The following is a 16,702-nucleotide window of genomic DNA, read 5'->3' as shown; positions in this document are numbered from 1 at the left end:
AATGAGGTGCTAAAGATGCGATACAACACTATGTTATTAGAAGGAATGTTCAGTACCAAATTTAAAGGTCACAGACACAGAAATGTGGCTACTAAAAATCAGCATGTGCCCACTAAAACAGATCATTGTACAAAGATTGCAAAAAATGCGTACTCTGTAGCAATCACTCTCTGGTTTCCATACACAATTTGTCCTGTATGATAGCAAAAATATCATCCTGATTATAGTTTGCCACGCATGACCAGCTTCACACATTCAGGTGAAACTCATTTTAGATTGGCTCATCCATACGAAACCCACAATTAAGTGAAACAAATGCGTGTCCCTTGTCTATCACCCAGCTATAGACACACACTAACTGCTAGTGATTAACAGAGCTGTGATGAGCAGTGAATGCTAATGCCGTATACCTTGCTCCTGTCTCTTCGTAAGTTTGTGGTTAGTGGAAAGGCTGCTCAAGAACAAAATTCTATTAATAAAGATGAGGGATCTTTTATCTACAAGTAATTTAACAAAATTCCACAGCATACCACAGTAAACAAAAGAGGATTCCAGGTCTTATCAAATGTAATGCATTTTCATCAATCATGTTTTTGTTTTAATAAAAGAGTTCCACTTTTTATCTCCCTCTGCTTACCAATGTTTCTTAGGTGCCTTTTCTGCAGTCTTAAAATAAACGTTTTCTAAAAGAAAATTCTAGACAACCATTGCTGACCTACTACTTAAACTTTTAGGTGTTTGGTTGTCATAGGATTCTCTGGTTCTAATATTGTCCCCAACCCAGAGCAAGTTTGGAGCAAGTGAAAACAGAACTCCTGATCTGCATTGTATTGTTAGTCAAAGATTTAGAATGAAAGCTAAAAAGCTAGAATTTTTAAAAAGAGATAAGCAATAGCTGCCTATATATTTCTGTTATTATAGTACATTGTTTTTTAAAAAAAATGCTAAATTCACCCAAAATTTATATCCCATTGGTGGATACAGAGGGCTGAATGATCATTGGACTTCTTATACCTTAGGGCTCCTTCACATAGGTGATTACTTGTATACACAGCATTAGAGCGGTAAGAATCAGCAGATACTTGCGGCTGGAATGACAGGTGTATGTGAACAAATGTGTCCGCTCAGTGTGTACAAAGTAATGACAGGCTGAGAGGAGCTGTCACTGTTCAAATGTATCCACAAACTTGACAGTTACAATTGGTTAGGAACAGATGATCAACCCTGAATGAAGAAAGATGCATCCAGGCTTGGACATCTGATAACCTAACCTTAGGTAACCGACTGATGTGTGGATACATGAACAGCTCCTGTCATGACTTTGTACAAGCTGAGTGGTTGTTCACATACACCTGTCATTTCAGTTGCAAGAATCTGCTGATCTGGTGAATGCAATAAACATCCATATAAAGGAGACCTTAAGGATCTGAGAGAGAGCAACTTCTGAATTCTGCAAGATGGAATTAGATGTATACCTTAAATGAATGACATTTAGTTCGCTAAAGCATTGGGTATCATAAAAAACTGAAGTAGTAGACCGGCGCATGCGGGTGGAATCACAATACTCCTTTTCTTAGCCAAGAGTCCTTCCTTGGTAGCAAGGATGAACACTTGTTTTTTTAATCCTGTGCTAAAAAAAGAATATTGAAGAATATTGTAATTCTCCTAGTGTGTGCCGGTCTACAACTTCATATTACTATTGTTGCTGTCAGGAGCTTCCTGAGAACTGCACACTTGCACTGGACCTACATGGACATGAGCAGTGGCTGATATTTAATTGTGTATCATAAAAAATGTTTTTTTTCAATATAACATTGTTTTGCACCTTTATCCCTTGCTGCAGTTCAGTAGCGTTGATCTCCAGTAACCTAAGTGCAGCCACTTCCTGTCTTAATGTTCTTTCAGGGTGGGGTACCTGAGAGTGACAACATTGAACCATACTTCTGTGCTGAAGCAGCCACTTTTCATAATATACTTGTGTGACAAGGGGACAACACAGGAGCACAATCGGAGACAGGGACGAGGTGTTGTCACACTATAACAGGAAGTGCTTAAACAAGGACATTCATGACCACCAGATATTATTTTAATGAACGCTGCAGGATAAAATTTTATTAAATTACTTATCAACATTGTAGATTTTATATTAACTTGTTGAATGTCATCTGAGAGTTTAGAAATTAGGTTTACAAATGCTTTAAGTGTCACTTCTGTGGTATTTTTCTTTATGTAAAATAAATGAAAAATCTAAACTGAAGAATGGTAAGCACTTTTAATGGCTGTGGTCTATGGATGAACATAGAATAGATATGCAGAGGGAAAAAAAATCTGTGGTTCAACTCAACTCACTAAAAGCCTATGTGTCCATGTACACATAGGCTTTTACTAGAGTTTAGAAGCAGCAGAGTTCAGGGTCAGTTAAACGTTCCTCCCCTGAACGCAGAAGAATTGCATTCAGGAGAGCAATGTTTTGGCCAAAAAATGCTAAATGTGGCAAAACTACATGTACACACATCTAAATGTGTCTAAACTCTAGCCATGTGTAGTGTTTGGGCATTTATTCATATCAATGGAAAATACTCTGACCAGTCAAATAAATAAACGTCCAAGTCCTAGATGCCGGTAAAAGCGGCTAAACGGTAGCGTTTTTTTGCAACCCGGAGAGCTTAACGTCTAGGGGAGTTCAAGTGTACATGAGGCTTTAAATATCAAATGTGTTTGTACTAGTTTTTTTATTTCATTGTTTTTTTCCCCAGTTCACATGTTTTTGTTGCATTGGTCAACAAATCAGACCATAAATGCCTCATAGCAAATCTGCCGCAACAATAAAGAAAAGAAAAAAACTATACTTACAAAATATTGTAAGCATGCCTAGGTGCCAGAACTTGCTGCTGGATTTTCAGCAGGGGCGGACTGACAACTCATGGGGCCCCCGGGCAATAGGGGATCATGGGGCCCCTGTGTCCTTGCCCAAACTCAAAAAAGCCTATGAAAAAGGTATCCGGGGCATCTCATGGGGCCCCCTACTGACCCCAGGCCCTTGGGCAGTGCCCAAGTTTCCAAATGGTCAGTCCGCCCCTGATTTTCAGCAAGACATAATATGAGCCCTGAATTCTGGGGGACTTGGATATGCAATAGAATTAATAATCCTCAGCACTGCATGCCAGGTCCAACCTCCTTCATTAGAGAGTGTGCCGATTTCAAGCAAGGCTCAGGATAACCATTGACCACAGGAAGTATTCAGAACCTGTGTGACTGAGCCTCTCATAATTTAGGGCTGGTTCAGATACCTGTAGAAGCCTTCAGTAAACCTTAAGCACTATTTTATGTTTTTTTTTTGGTTTATTTTGCTATCATTATTGGTTGACACTCACAGTTTCTGTACAGTCTTGTTCAAATAGTTGAAGGCCTCCCAGTCTGAGTGTTGCTATACAGCTGATTGCAACAAGTACTGTACATGCCAAATGAAATTCACCTTCAAAAACGAGTTGCATTTAAAATTAAATTTGATATATTCTAATTAAACATATCAATTGGTGTTTTTTTTCTTTTATCTACCTGGAACTTTAATGGCACCCTTTTTAACAAAAAGTAATTATTGCCTTTTTCCTCATTCTCTTATAAGAAAGAGTAGCTCTTGTATGTTAAATGCTATATTGCAATAGCAAGCATTTTGAATCACAGTCAAAGCCAAGAAAAAAGTGTGGTGTGTAAACTGAGTCAGGCAAGGACTGCCAGTGTGATGCTTCAGGGAGCAGAAGATAGCAAAATTACATGACATCCGCCAAAAAAATCAAATCAAGTTATCCTTTCTCACATCTGGACCAATTTTGACAAGGCCTGTCTATGAAATGATTGCGTCTTGATAACCCAGAGATGTCCCACAAAGACAAAGCCTTATGCCAAGCGGAGAGAAAAGCTGACATTGTCAGCAAACCGCACAGAATTTTAACAACACAGTGTTTTATACACTCCATGATTGACTTGGTTTATTTTTCTAGGAAGGCAGATTGTAAAGGTATCTGTAGCTGCCAAAAATGTATTATATTGTGGGAGATACAATGAACATTTATTTTAAGTTAAAATAAAACATAACAAATTAAGAGTTTTTAGTTTTTAATAAAAATGGTTTTTGAATTCAACTTTTTTTAATGTTGTGCAACCACAAAACCCATTTATTTTATTTATTGTATTGCACTTGGTATGTTCCCTGCTCATTTACTGTTTTGTGTTATTAATACTAGTTATCTCACTTCACCTTCCCTAGTTAGTTTTTATCCTTGTTGAGTAAAGGGGGTTTCAGAGAGTCAAGAGGCTCATGATGGGGGCATATCTTTTTACCTGCTTGGAGAATCCAGAAAAAAACACCCTCTGTAATGTGACAAGCAGAAATAAACTACATTAGATACTGCTTATTAGTCTTCCAGTTGAGTTCTCATTCCAGTGGATCTTATGAAGTCAGAAAGTTGCCGTACTGTCCGTACAGCTTGAGTTTCAGAAAGTATGCCTACTTCATAAAGAACCATTTAAGACAAAACATGTTTACCCACTAACTCCTTCCAGTAATGCCCATGTTTTTTAAATCACATATGCACACAAATTTCTATTTTTGAACCCCCCCCCCCCTTTTTTTTTTAGCTTTCTCTAATGTTGTGAATCCTGGAAACGGGTATGGCAATGTAACCAAATGTACTTTGAATATTCTTGATTAACAGTTACTGTATATAATAGATTGGTGCAGGTCTTCTTAAGCAGCTAAACAGTCTGGATCAAAAATTAAGAATTATGATATTTTAAACAATTAAAACATTTCCTCAGTGCTAAAAATAATTGTCTAAACAGTCGCAATTTTAATTGTTCACGTGAACAAACTAAATTAGCTTGATGTTCTGCTTTGTTTGTAAAAGCTTTTAGAAAAAAAATGGTATTTGAATATTAGATTCCTGCTAAATAGAATTAATATAGCTACTGTTGAAATAAGCGATATGTACAATAACTCCCTTTACAGTAGAACGCAGACTGGGAGATGGAGCAGCAGCATTAGTTGCCAATAAGAGCATGCTAAAAGTGGAAGCAGGCAGAGTAAGCAAAGGGATGAGCTCATAAGCATGTTTTTGCTCTTTCAGTATCCGGTCACAGGTTTAGAAAAGAGAGGTTGCATTGCTTAACTGAAGTAGGGAAAAATCAGTTCATCAACCTGGCCCAGATAATTGGTTGGGCTGTTTGGAATCTGATTGTTTGATTGCTCCTGTGGACAGGTGTCTTTTATACAGGTAACAAAATGAGATTAGATGCACTCCCTTTAAGAGACTGCTTCTAATCTCAGCTTCTTACTTGTATGAATGACACCTGGTAGCCAGAAATCCTGCTGAATGATAGGGGATCAAATACTTATTTCCCTCATGAACATGCAAATCAGTGCATAATTTGTTAGACATGCATTTCTTTTGATTTTTTGTTGCTATTCTGTCTCTCAGTGTTACAATACACCTACCATTCGATTTTTAGACTGATCATTTCTTTGTGAGTGGGCAAACATTCAAAATCAGCAGGGGATCAAATACTTATTTCCTTCACTGTACATTTATTTTTATTGAAACTAAAATCTTGTAATTCCCAGTACAACAGCACTCAGACTGCTAGAGGCTGGGGCAACATTAGAAACCAATCAGAAACTTGCTAATAGGAGCAGACAATAGGGGTGATGTATTATTTCTTCTTTACTGACCAGTATCAGTGCTGGTTAACATATATGCGGATTGAATGCAGTTTGAACTGCATCGAATCCTCATGACGTGAAAAAAAATTGCTTCCTATGGTGCCTGTTCACGTACTGTATGTCCAGTGAACTGGCAATATGGATTGAAAAAGGGCCCTTTCTGATTTCTGAACAGCGCAGTCCGGTTCAGGTGCGGATTACAGGCTATTGACTTCTATGGGAACCGTTTCTAAACCACACGTCATCAGTTGTGAACAGGATAAAATCCTGACCTGAACCTGATCTAAACCTGTCCTGAACCTGATGTAATGCAAAAAGGAACACAGCAGGGCGCCAAATTAGTATAAGTATAAACACATGAAATTTTGTTCATGTCGGAAACCTGTGCACAGCTCCGGTGGTCGATGCGGCATGCAAAGACAGCTCTCCCCGATCTGGTAAAGCCAGCAACAGCTGCAAAGATTTGTGACAGGTGGGCGGGCTGCAACGTGTTTCTGAGGCCCTCCTCCTTTCTCAAGCAGGCCCGCCCCTTGGATGAGGAAATTTAAGAGCTGTCAAGTGGCTGGCAGGGACCAAGCGGGGCCTCGGAAAAACACATCTTGGCCCAGACCCACCAGTCCCACCTGTCACTCACGGCACCGTCACAAATCTTTGTTAGCTGGCGGGAGCGAGTGGAGAAATGCCTCTGACTTCCATCTCCTAGTGGGTCTCCACCTATGCCTTGCAGCTGTTGTCGGTATCAACAGACCGGGAAGAGTTGTCTTTGCATGCCACACCAACTACTGGAGCTGTGCACAGGTTTCTTACATGTGAGCCTTGAATAAAGTTTCTTGTGTTTTTACTCATACTAGCCTTGCGCCTGCTGTGTTCCTTTTTGCATGCCTTCTGAGGGATTCCCCATATCCTTGGTGAGGAGCCACCGGAGTGTTTGTGTAGTAGCTTCCTAGCTGTCCATCCACCCACCCATCCAGCATTATACTCATCATGGACTGATCACGTATTTATATAATGTATTGTTACTTTTTGTGTTGACACTGTTTGCCTGTATCATAAGAGATATACATTGGTACCTTTAGAGGATTCTCATTGTTGACCCGTACATCTATGGACTTTCATTAAGGCTAAATTGCATCACCATTTGGAGCTCTGAATATGATTGTATGATCTACAGGGCGTCGTGCACTGAACCTGATGTAAACCTGACCTGAACCACTGAACAACTACTGTGTCAATTAGCTGTGAAATCTGAGCTTCAATCTGCACCGCACATGTGTGAATCAGCCGGGGGGCAGGAGAGGGACTTGGCTGTACTGCTTATCTGTAGCAGAAAGACATGAGGTTTCCAGCCTAGTATTGCTGTTTGGCAGAGCTGTGTAAATCTCTGGACTGGCTGTAAAAATTATAAATCTTTTTATGGATAAAGCTGCCCCCATATATGTATTTTACCTGTATAATTAGCTGTTTGCCTGGAGTTCCATTAAAATATAAAGGTTGTAGGATGGAGAAAAAATATTGAAATCTGTTTGGTAAACCTAGTATAATGATGTCATTCATTAGTGCTGGCACAATGATGCCCTGTAATACTTTTTTTAACATGTAGTTACTGTTAAGGTGACATCTAAAATTTGTGTGTAATATTAAAAAAAAAGGTTAAAAGAGTTAAAAGAAAATTATAGATGTGGGTAATAGGCACTGAGGTTTTTTGGAGAATAATAAATGTCTAACCTTCATTCAATGTCAGCTTCATTTTCAACTGAACACCATTCTATGCATTCAAGGATCAAATGCCAGGGTAAGTTTGGTAGGCCATGTTATTAGGCCAAGCGGTTTGTACTAATGTCAATTATATGGAAAATTTATAATAAAATACAATAAATATTTAGGTCATAAAAGTATTGTAAACTCAATGCAATTATTATTATTATACAGTATTTATATAGCGCCAAAAGGTTTGCTCAGCGGTGCTTATAGTGGGGGACAGTACATGAGACAATACAGTAACAAAACAATGCATGAGGGGTTCGAGGGCCCTGCTCTTTCAACCTGACAATAATAAAAATACAAGAAAGCCTGAATGTAACAATTTGTACACACTGACATTTTACTTTAATTATATTCTTGTTAGCCTCCAGTTTGACTTGTTTTCTAAATTAAAGATCTTTCCTAGAAAAATGCTAGATAGATGAATAGAACAATTTCAGATTGCTAAAGCAATCTCCCTAAATGTTTGATCATCTGTTCTTTCTCTATTTTTTTTTTGTCCTTATTCATCCTCAGACTGTTAGGATACAGCATACACATATACAGTATAACACAGAAGCATAATCTTACCACAGAAGCATACACTGGTCAACCATAACTTTATGACCACCCACCTAATATTGAGTAGCCTCACTTTTTGCAGCCAAAACAACCCTTTTGCCACCAAAACAGCCCTGACACATCAAAAGCATCATTTACAGTCATGGCCGAAATTGTTGGCACCCTTGATATTTCTCCAGGAAATCATGTATTTCTCACGAAACGTATTGCATTAACACATGTTTTGCTATACACATGTTTATTCCCTTTGTGTGTATTGGGACAAAACAAAAAAAGGGAGGAAAGAAAGCAAATTCGACATAATGTCACACAAACCTCCAAAAATGGGCTGGACAAAAGTATTGGCACCCTTTCACAACTGCGGATAAATAAGAATGTTACAAGCATGTGATGCTCCTGTAAACTCACCTGGGGCAAGTAACAGGTGTGGGCAATATAGAAATCACACCTGAAAGCAGATAAAAAGGAGAGACGTTCACTTAACCTTTGCATTGTGTGTCTGTCTGTGCCACACTAAGCATGGACAACAGAAAGAGGAGACGAGAACTGTCTGAGGACCTGAGAACCAAAATTGTGGCAAAATATCAACAATCTCAAGGTTACAAGTCCATCTCCAGAGAACTAGATTTGCCTTTGTCCACAGTGCGCAACATTATCAAGAAGTTTTCAACCCATGGCACTGTAGCTAATCTCCCTGGTCGTGGACGGATGAGGAAAATTGATGAAAGATTGCAACGCAGAATAGTCCGGATGGTGGATAAGCAGCCCCAAACATGTTCCAAAGACATTCAAGCTGTCCTGCAGGCTCAGGGAGCATCAGTGTCAGCGCGAACTATCCGTCGACATTTAAATGAAATGAAACGCTATGGCAGGAGACCCAGGAGGACCCCACTGCTGACACAGAGACATAAAAAAGCAAGACTACAGTTTGCCAAAATGTACTTGAGTAAGCCAAAAGCCTTCTGGGAAAACGTCTTGTGGACAGATGAGACCAAGATAGAGCTTTTCGGTAAAGCACATCATTCTACTGTTTACCGAAAACGGAATGAGGCCTACAAAGAACAAAACACAGTACCTACGGTAAAATATGGTGGAGGTTCAATGATGTTTTGGGGTTGTTTTGCTGCCTCTGGCACTGGGTGCCTTGACTGTGTGCAAGGCATCATGAAATCTGAGGATTACCAAAGGATTTTGGGTCGCACTGTAGGGCCCAGTGTCAGAAAGCTGGGTTTGCGTCCAAGATCCTGGGTCTTCCAGCAGGACAATGACCCCAAACATACGTCAAAAAGCACTCAGAAATGGATGGCAAAGAAGCGCTGGAGAGTTCTGAAGTGGCCAGCAATGAGCCCAGATCTAAATCCCATTGAACACCTGTGGAGAGATCTTAAAATTGCTGTTGGGAAAAGGTGTCCTTCCAATAAGAGAGACCTGGAGCTGTTTGCAAAGGAAGAGTGGTCCAAAATTCCGGGTGAGAGGTGTCAGAAGCTTATTGATGGTTATAGGAAGCGACTGATTTCAGTTATGTTTTCCAAAGGGTGTGCAACCAAATATTAAGTTAAGGGTGCCAATACTTTTGTCCAGCCCATTTTTGGGGTTTTGTGTGACATTATGTCATATTTGCTTTTCTGCCTCTGTTTTATATTTGTTCCAATACATACAAAGGGAATAAACATGTGTATAGCAAAACATGTGTTAATGCAATACCTTTTTTGTGTGAAATACTTGATTTGCAGGAAAAATATCAAGGGTGCCAACAATTTCGGCCATGACTGTAAGTCCTGGTGGGGCATCCATGGATTGGATTGGTTTTTCCAGCACATCCCATAGATGCCTGTTTGGATTGAGATCTGGAGAATTTGGAGGCCAAGTCAACATCTCAAACTCATTGTTGTGTTCCTAGAACCATTCTCTAACCATTTTTGCAGTGTGTCAGAGCGCATTCTCCTACTGAAAGAGGCCATTGTAGTCAGGAACCATTAGAGCATTTGGGCACTGCCCGAGGGCCCAGGGTCAGTAGGGGGCCCCGTGAAATGCCCCTGGTACCTTTTATAGGCTTTTTTGGGTGTGCTTTGAGTGTGGTCAAGGACACAGGGGCCCCATGATCCCCTATTGCACGGGGACCCCATGAGTTGTCAGTCCTCCCCTGGTCAGGAAATATTGTTTTCATGAAGACGTGTACTTGGATCAGCAACAATGTTTAGGTAGGTTGTACATGTGAAAATAATATCCACGTGAACAGCAGGACAAAGGTTTCCCAGAAGAACATTGCTCAAAGCATCACACTGCCTCCATCAGCCTGCCTTCTTCCCATACTGCATCCTAGTGCCATCTCTTCCCCAGGTAAGCGATACATGCGTACCTTTTCATCCACATGATGCAAAAGAACACATGATTCATCAGACCAGATCACATTCTTCCATTGCTCTGAGGTCTGGTTCTGATGCTCATGTGGTCATTGTAGGCACTTTTTGATGTGGACACGGGTCAGAATGGGCACCCTTACCAGTCTGTGGTTATGCAGCCTAAAACACAACAAACTGTGATGCTCGTATTTTCTGCTTTCAACACATCAACGTCAGGGTTAACATGTTTACTTGCTGCCTAATGTATTCCATTGACTTTCAGATGCCACTGTAACAAGATAATAAATAATAATATAACAATATAGGGAAGATAATAAATATTATTCTCTTTATCTGTCAGTGGTAACAAAGCTATGGCTGATCATTGTAGTTTAGACTTAAATGATTGAAAGGCAAAGGCTGATGGCTTAAAATAGATAACCTAATCACTGAAATCTCATAAGCTTTAACACAATAAAATAATTTCATGATTTGCTTTGATTTTTTTTTAAAGCTGTATGTTTTATAAAAATAATTCCCTGTGATCCTGCCATGATAGTCCTTGTTTAAGCACTTCTTATTATAGGTGACAAAGGGCTCTCAACTATCCTGGATATTCACTTGGTCACATGCACCTCTGAGGGAAAACGCAAGTAGCCATACCCAGGGACGTCCCTAGGCAGGTGAGGGGGTGCGCGCCACACCGGGTGACACCTACCGCACGGGGTGACACTGGACCCGCTCCACAAAAAGGTACGTTTTAAAGCAAGCTGACAATCCCTGCAGGATGGATCGAATCTGCAGACTGAGCATAATGGATCAGAGTCCAATCCATTATGCTCCTCAATCCGCAAATCCGATCCATCCTGCGGGGATCGTTGGCTTGCTTTATAACTTACCTTTTAGAGGAGCGGGTCCGGTGTCACCCCATATAGGTTGCATGCCGACGATCCCCGCAGGATGGATCGGATCTGCGGTTTGGGGAGCATAATGGATCGGACTCCGATTCATTATGCTCAATCCGCAGATCCGAACCATCCTGCGGGGATCGTCAGCATGCAACCTATACGGGGTGACATCAGACCTGCTCCACGAAAAGGTAAGTTGTAAAGCAAGCCGACGATCCCCGCAGGATGGATCGGATCTGCGGATTGAGCAGAATGGATCGGAGTCTGATCCATTATGCTCAATCCGCAGATCCTATCCATTCTGCGGGGATCGTTGGAGGGGGTGTCACCAAGTGTTATCACACTGGGTGACACCAACCCTAGGGACGCCCCTGGCCATACCCACAAAGATTAATCAGGCATGGTCTGCCTTTATTAAAATCAATTAACCTGTCCAGAAGATTTATGTGCAGTCAAATCTGGAACAAATGCATGTAGACAGGAAAGGGTTTATTTACTAAAGCTGGAGAGTCCAAAATCAGACTCCCTTCTGCATAGAAACCAATCAGCTTCCAGGTTTCATTGCAAAAGCTTCATTGAACAAGCTGAGGTTAGAAGCTGATTGGTTTCTATGCAGAAGGGAGTCTGATTTTGGACTCTCCAGCTTTAGTAAATAAACCCCGAAGTGTCTGAAAACAGTTGGCAGGGATCAGCAGCACCGAGATACAGAAAAAAAAAAAAAACCTAAAAAGCGGTGAAAACAGTATTCCATCAAAAGAAAACATATACATTCAGCAAAATGAAACACTAGGAACTTTTATCCATTTATCCATTTTTTACAACCATTGTTTGATTCTGAAAATAGGCAAACAAATGAATGCAACCAGGGCCTGCCTGTAGGAACACAATCCTTACGGCTCAGAGCAACATCCTTCTACTAGAATAACCTCTTTTACATGGAACCTTTCTTATTTTACTGTTAACATTGTGAGAGTGTGTAAATCTGTAAATAAAGAAAGTTGTATTTCTACTGATGATGGGAAAAATAAGCATCTAATAATCTAATAACTAAACAAAAAAAGAGCTACTTCTTTGCCTCTGCTGTCTTGAAACTACCTGTTATTTGTCATACTGTAAATACAAACAATGTAAAAAAAATCCTCCCATTATTCCGAATGTGGCGTTAGCTGCTAAAATATTAGTGGCATGCTTGAAAATAAGCTTTTATAGGCTTAGGATAATTATTCCATGATTGTTGACACAAATGTACTCAGTATGAGGATATTAGAGGAGTCTGAAAAATCAAGGACTTTTATGTTCACCTATATTTCCATTTTGGTGCAGTTATAACAATAAGCATACTCACAATGGAAGTACAATTCTTCATCTCCATCCTGACTTGCCTTGCTGTAGCCACACTGCCTGTAGAAACAGAGTGATGGGTCATAATAATCATTTTGTGCCAGTTGTATTTAATTTTGTATAGGTTTTGTAAACTGGTGTTTTACAGTATTTATTTTGCTGTGCATATACAATCTTTATTTTTCAAACAAACATTTATTACAATGAGTACCTATGGCACTTATGTTACAGAATGTCATTGATCTAATAAGAGATCATAGGAGAAATTGTTTGCTTTCAGATGCTCTCTCCTACTCTCAAAGCTCTCCTGAATAATAGATTGTATTTACTATTATGGCTGAAACAAACATTTGTGCTGTTGTACCATGTATGTGTAGCACCATCTAGTGTGGTAAATGTATTGTGTATGACTCATGGTAACTGTGTGAGTCTGTAATTAGGTCGGGTTACTACAGGTCAGGCTGGATGGCTTAAAGTTTGGGACTCTATCGCTGGCTCTAGAGGACCATGAAACCTTCCAGAAGCCAGTGGGCAGAAGGGGTGGAGACCTAATCTGAATTTTTATGGGAGTTTAACCAATCCAAGGTTTGGAGGCCCTGGTGAGACTAACCCATAAATATGGGAGAGTCGGTTTGGCAGAGGAGTTGCATGGAATATGAACTGCTGAGCAGACTGTCGGTGGCCCAGGAGGGGCCCTCTAGGTCTGGTGGGGCTGGGTTGCGGCTGGCACAGGAGGGTCTGTTCAGCATCACGGCATGAACAGGATCAAGGCCTGGGAGCAGTGGGAACAAGGAGGGCAGAGTGAGTACATTAGCACACCCAGGAATTTAAAAAGGGGAAGATTGCTACTTGTAGAAAGCTTTCAAAGGACAGCACTGTGCTTAATAATTCATCCTTGTCCTGGGAGATCTTTAGAGCAGTCCGGAGGGTTGGTAGTGTCTGCAGGCTGTGGAGCTGGGAGTAGTTGTACAGGGGAGAGGAGACATTTCAGCATGTAGTTTGCAACAATCTAAGCTAACGTTCAGAGGGGCTGAGGGTCCCTAGCCCATATGGGGATTTTTCTACTGATCCACAAAGACTGACCATTTTTAAGGAAAAGAACAGTCCAGGATCTGTTTCTGTAAATAGGAAGGAAGTTGTCCCTGTGCATGGATTCAGTCAAATTGGGTGTCCCATAATCCCTATTGCCCTATCCAAGTTATTTCCCTTAGTAAAATAACACAAAAAAACAAGCTCATGGAATGTTCTCTGATTGTGGATGCAAGTGTGGAAAAAGCATGTTGCCTGACTGTGCAGAGCTTAGGGACCTAGAAACACAGTGGCCCTCAAGAGGGTAGCGCTACATATGTTAACACACGTTACCCCAATATGCATTAATGTTCATTATGTGCATTAGCTTGTTATGGTGGTATTCATTTTGAATTGCATCCTAACACATAAAGGTACTGCAGATCTCATGCACATGAGTTGCATCTCACCACAATGCACAGTAACACACAACCTTGTGGAGCTGCATCAGAAAAAACGTTGTATTTCCATTGTATAGTCTGTTCCTGTATTTTGACAGCTCATTCAAAATGAATGGGCTGTCTTAATGCAATGCATGTTAATGCATGTGTGTTAACGCAATGCATAGGAATGAACAAGCGTGGAAGGGCCTTAGCAGCACAGAATTTTCATTATGCGCAATGAATGTTCACTTAGCTTAATTTTTTTTTCTCTGCTCATGATTGGATAGATAGTCAAAGTAAACATAGCCTTACTTTCTTTACTTAGCTAAAAGAACTTGCTCTATTCCTAGAGCGTGTTCACACCAGAATGAGGTGCAGGAAGGAATCATTTCATAAGATTTTCTCACACCACATTCAAAATGCACTGCCTTTGTGGTCTGCTGTAAGTGCCATTACATTTGTAAGGGAACCCCAAATGACGATCACAAACTCAGTGTGTTAACAGGCACCAGATCGCATGGTACCGCAGCACCATGCTATTTGATGCGGCACATTTTTCACTTCTTTTTGTGCATTCTAGTGCAAATTGCAGCCCATTCAAATGAATGTGCTGCCAAATCACACTGTAGGGGAATGCACAGGAACAGGTGCAGACTGACAGCTCATGGGGCCCCCGGGCAATAGGGGATCATGGGGCCCCTGTGTCCTTGCCCAAACTCAAAAAAGCCTATGAAAAGGGTACCAGGGGCATTTCATGGGGCCCCCTACTGGCCCCAGGCCCTCGGGCAGTGCCCGAGTTTCCAAATGGTCAGTCCGCCCCTGCACAGGAATCACACAGGACACCAGACCACATTCCTGTGCGATTTTAGTGTGAACCAGCCCTTATAGTAAATAAACATTCACAAATAGGTGAAAGGAAAAGCAACAGCATGCTAAGCCAAACTCTCATTCTGCTACTCATAAATATGTTCCTTTTTAGCACCTGAGCACTGGGGTACAGTCTTTGTGTTGCTTATCTGTTTTCCAGGCTAAATTCTGTACAGTGGATTCAAAAGTACATTTAATGATGTATTATTGAATAAAGAACTGCATTAATGTGTGTCTTTTATATCTTGAATTCAACTTTTTAGCTTTTCAAACAATGTATTGCTACCTCTGTAAAACAAAAGAATTTGTCAATATCTAGTTCAGTAACATATATTGCAAATTGGATTACATGGGATAACTTTTCCTTTTGTTACAGGTTAGGAAGTCTTACCTTCTCCATATCATGAGTCCCACCACCATGGATAGCAGAACGATGAATCCAGCCACAGACACTATCACTATGATGATGAGAGGGTTCTGTTCACTGGATGCCAGAGCCACTGCAATACACACAAGTAGAGTATGTCATTAAAAAGGGTAATGTTTCATGTTGTTATACACTTCAAAAGTGAGAGAAGCAACGCATAGAGCTATATAATAAAATAAATTCCTTCACTAAAGTCACAATACTTATATCCTTATAGAAATACCTTGATGAACAACTTGTGTGCCTTGCTATTGGTCAGCAAGGCCATTCATTGCTTTCATAACAGATGGCAAGGCTCAGATTTGCTTAAAAAATATACTTCAATTAAACATGATAATTTTGAACTTAGTTGCTGCATGCCTAGAGTGGCTCCTCTTGTTCTTCTGAAACACCCAGTTCAGAGTCTATGTACAAATGTACTTTAGTTTGTACAAATCATGAATGGGAGATTTAGCAGCACAGAATCATACTGAAAAGTGCCTACATCCAAACCATATGAACATTTGGGAAACTTATTCAACCTGTTCATATTAGATTTTATGGATATTAATCACACTTCCCTGATTTATTGTACTTGGAGAAAATTTTCAAATCAAGACCATGCTACATTGTATATTTATCAACTTTTACAATTAACTTGCACGGTTTTTAGGTTTGGATCTTCTACAAAAAAAATATTTGGAGACATAATTGCGAAATAAATGTATGCCTACATTTTGGAAGAATAATATTATGATTAGCACAATATCAGTTGAGTGAAATTTAAGTCCTCATGCATACTGAATGTTTTTATAGCTGCTGTTTTTGGCTTTTGGTGTTTTTTTTCTACAGCCAGTAAACTCCTCAGCAAGTTATCCTATGTGTCTATGCACACATAGACTGTAATCAGCGTTTTTTGGTAGGGGCATTCTTTGGCTGAAAAAAACACCCACAACTAGTGGGTTTCTAGAGGAGATTTTTTAGCTGTAAAAACGCTCTAACGCTGAAAAACGTGGTAAAACATGGCAAACCAGAGTTTTAGGACTTTTTTGAGCAAAACCAAAAAATTTTTTTGATTAAAATAATGCTAAAAAATGCAAACGTTAAAAAAAGCGGCAAAACTCAGCTAAACACTAATGCAAAAACGCTAAAAACACTGAAAAACTCACATTTTTAATGTGGCTTTAACGTCACCAGCATTATTAAAACACCCAGTGTGCATGGAGCCTTATTCCTTCATAAAAGTAAAACAAATTTATCATAATGTCTACTGTATATAGAGTACCTATATGCTGATTGTGCATCAGAAAATACCATAATTAACTGTTCATTTTCACCTAAAACAG

At 40.0% G+C, this 16,702-nt stretch overlaps 1 protein-coding gene across 1 annotated transcript in view; it reads right to left on the bottom strand.

Moving 5' to 3' along the window:
- The window catches only part of EPHA10 (EPH receptor A10), an 861,867-nt gene that overhangs the window by 107,300 nt on the left and 737,865 nt on the right, over positions 1-16,702 (bottom strand). Inside the window, exons 8-9 of the mRNA XM_089688795.1 lie at positions 15,342-15,450; positions 12,637-12,692 (exon numbers count right to left, since the gene is read on the bottom strand). Coding sequence (XP_089544921.1) covers positions 12,637-12,692; positions 15,342-15,450 — 165 coding nt within the window. The remainder of the gene's footprint in view (positions 1-12,636; positions 12,693-15,341; positions 15,451-16,702) is intronic.

This window comes from Staurois parvus, unplaced genomic scaffold (genome assembly GCF_062004578.1).
Source record: "Staurois parvus isolate SC_StPar_1 unplaced genomic scaffold, SC_StPar_1.0 ptg000454l, whole genome shotgun sequence".
In the NCBI taxonomy this organism is placed as follows: Eukaryota; Metazoa; Chordata; class Amphibia; order Anura; family Ranidae; genus Staurois; species Staurois parvus.
This window is presented reverse-complemented; position numbering and strand designations above follow the sequence as displayed.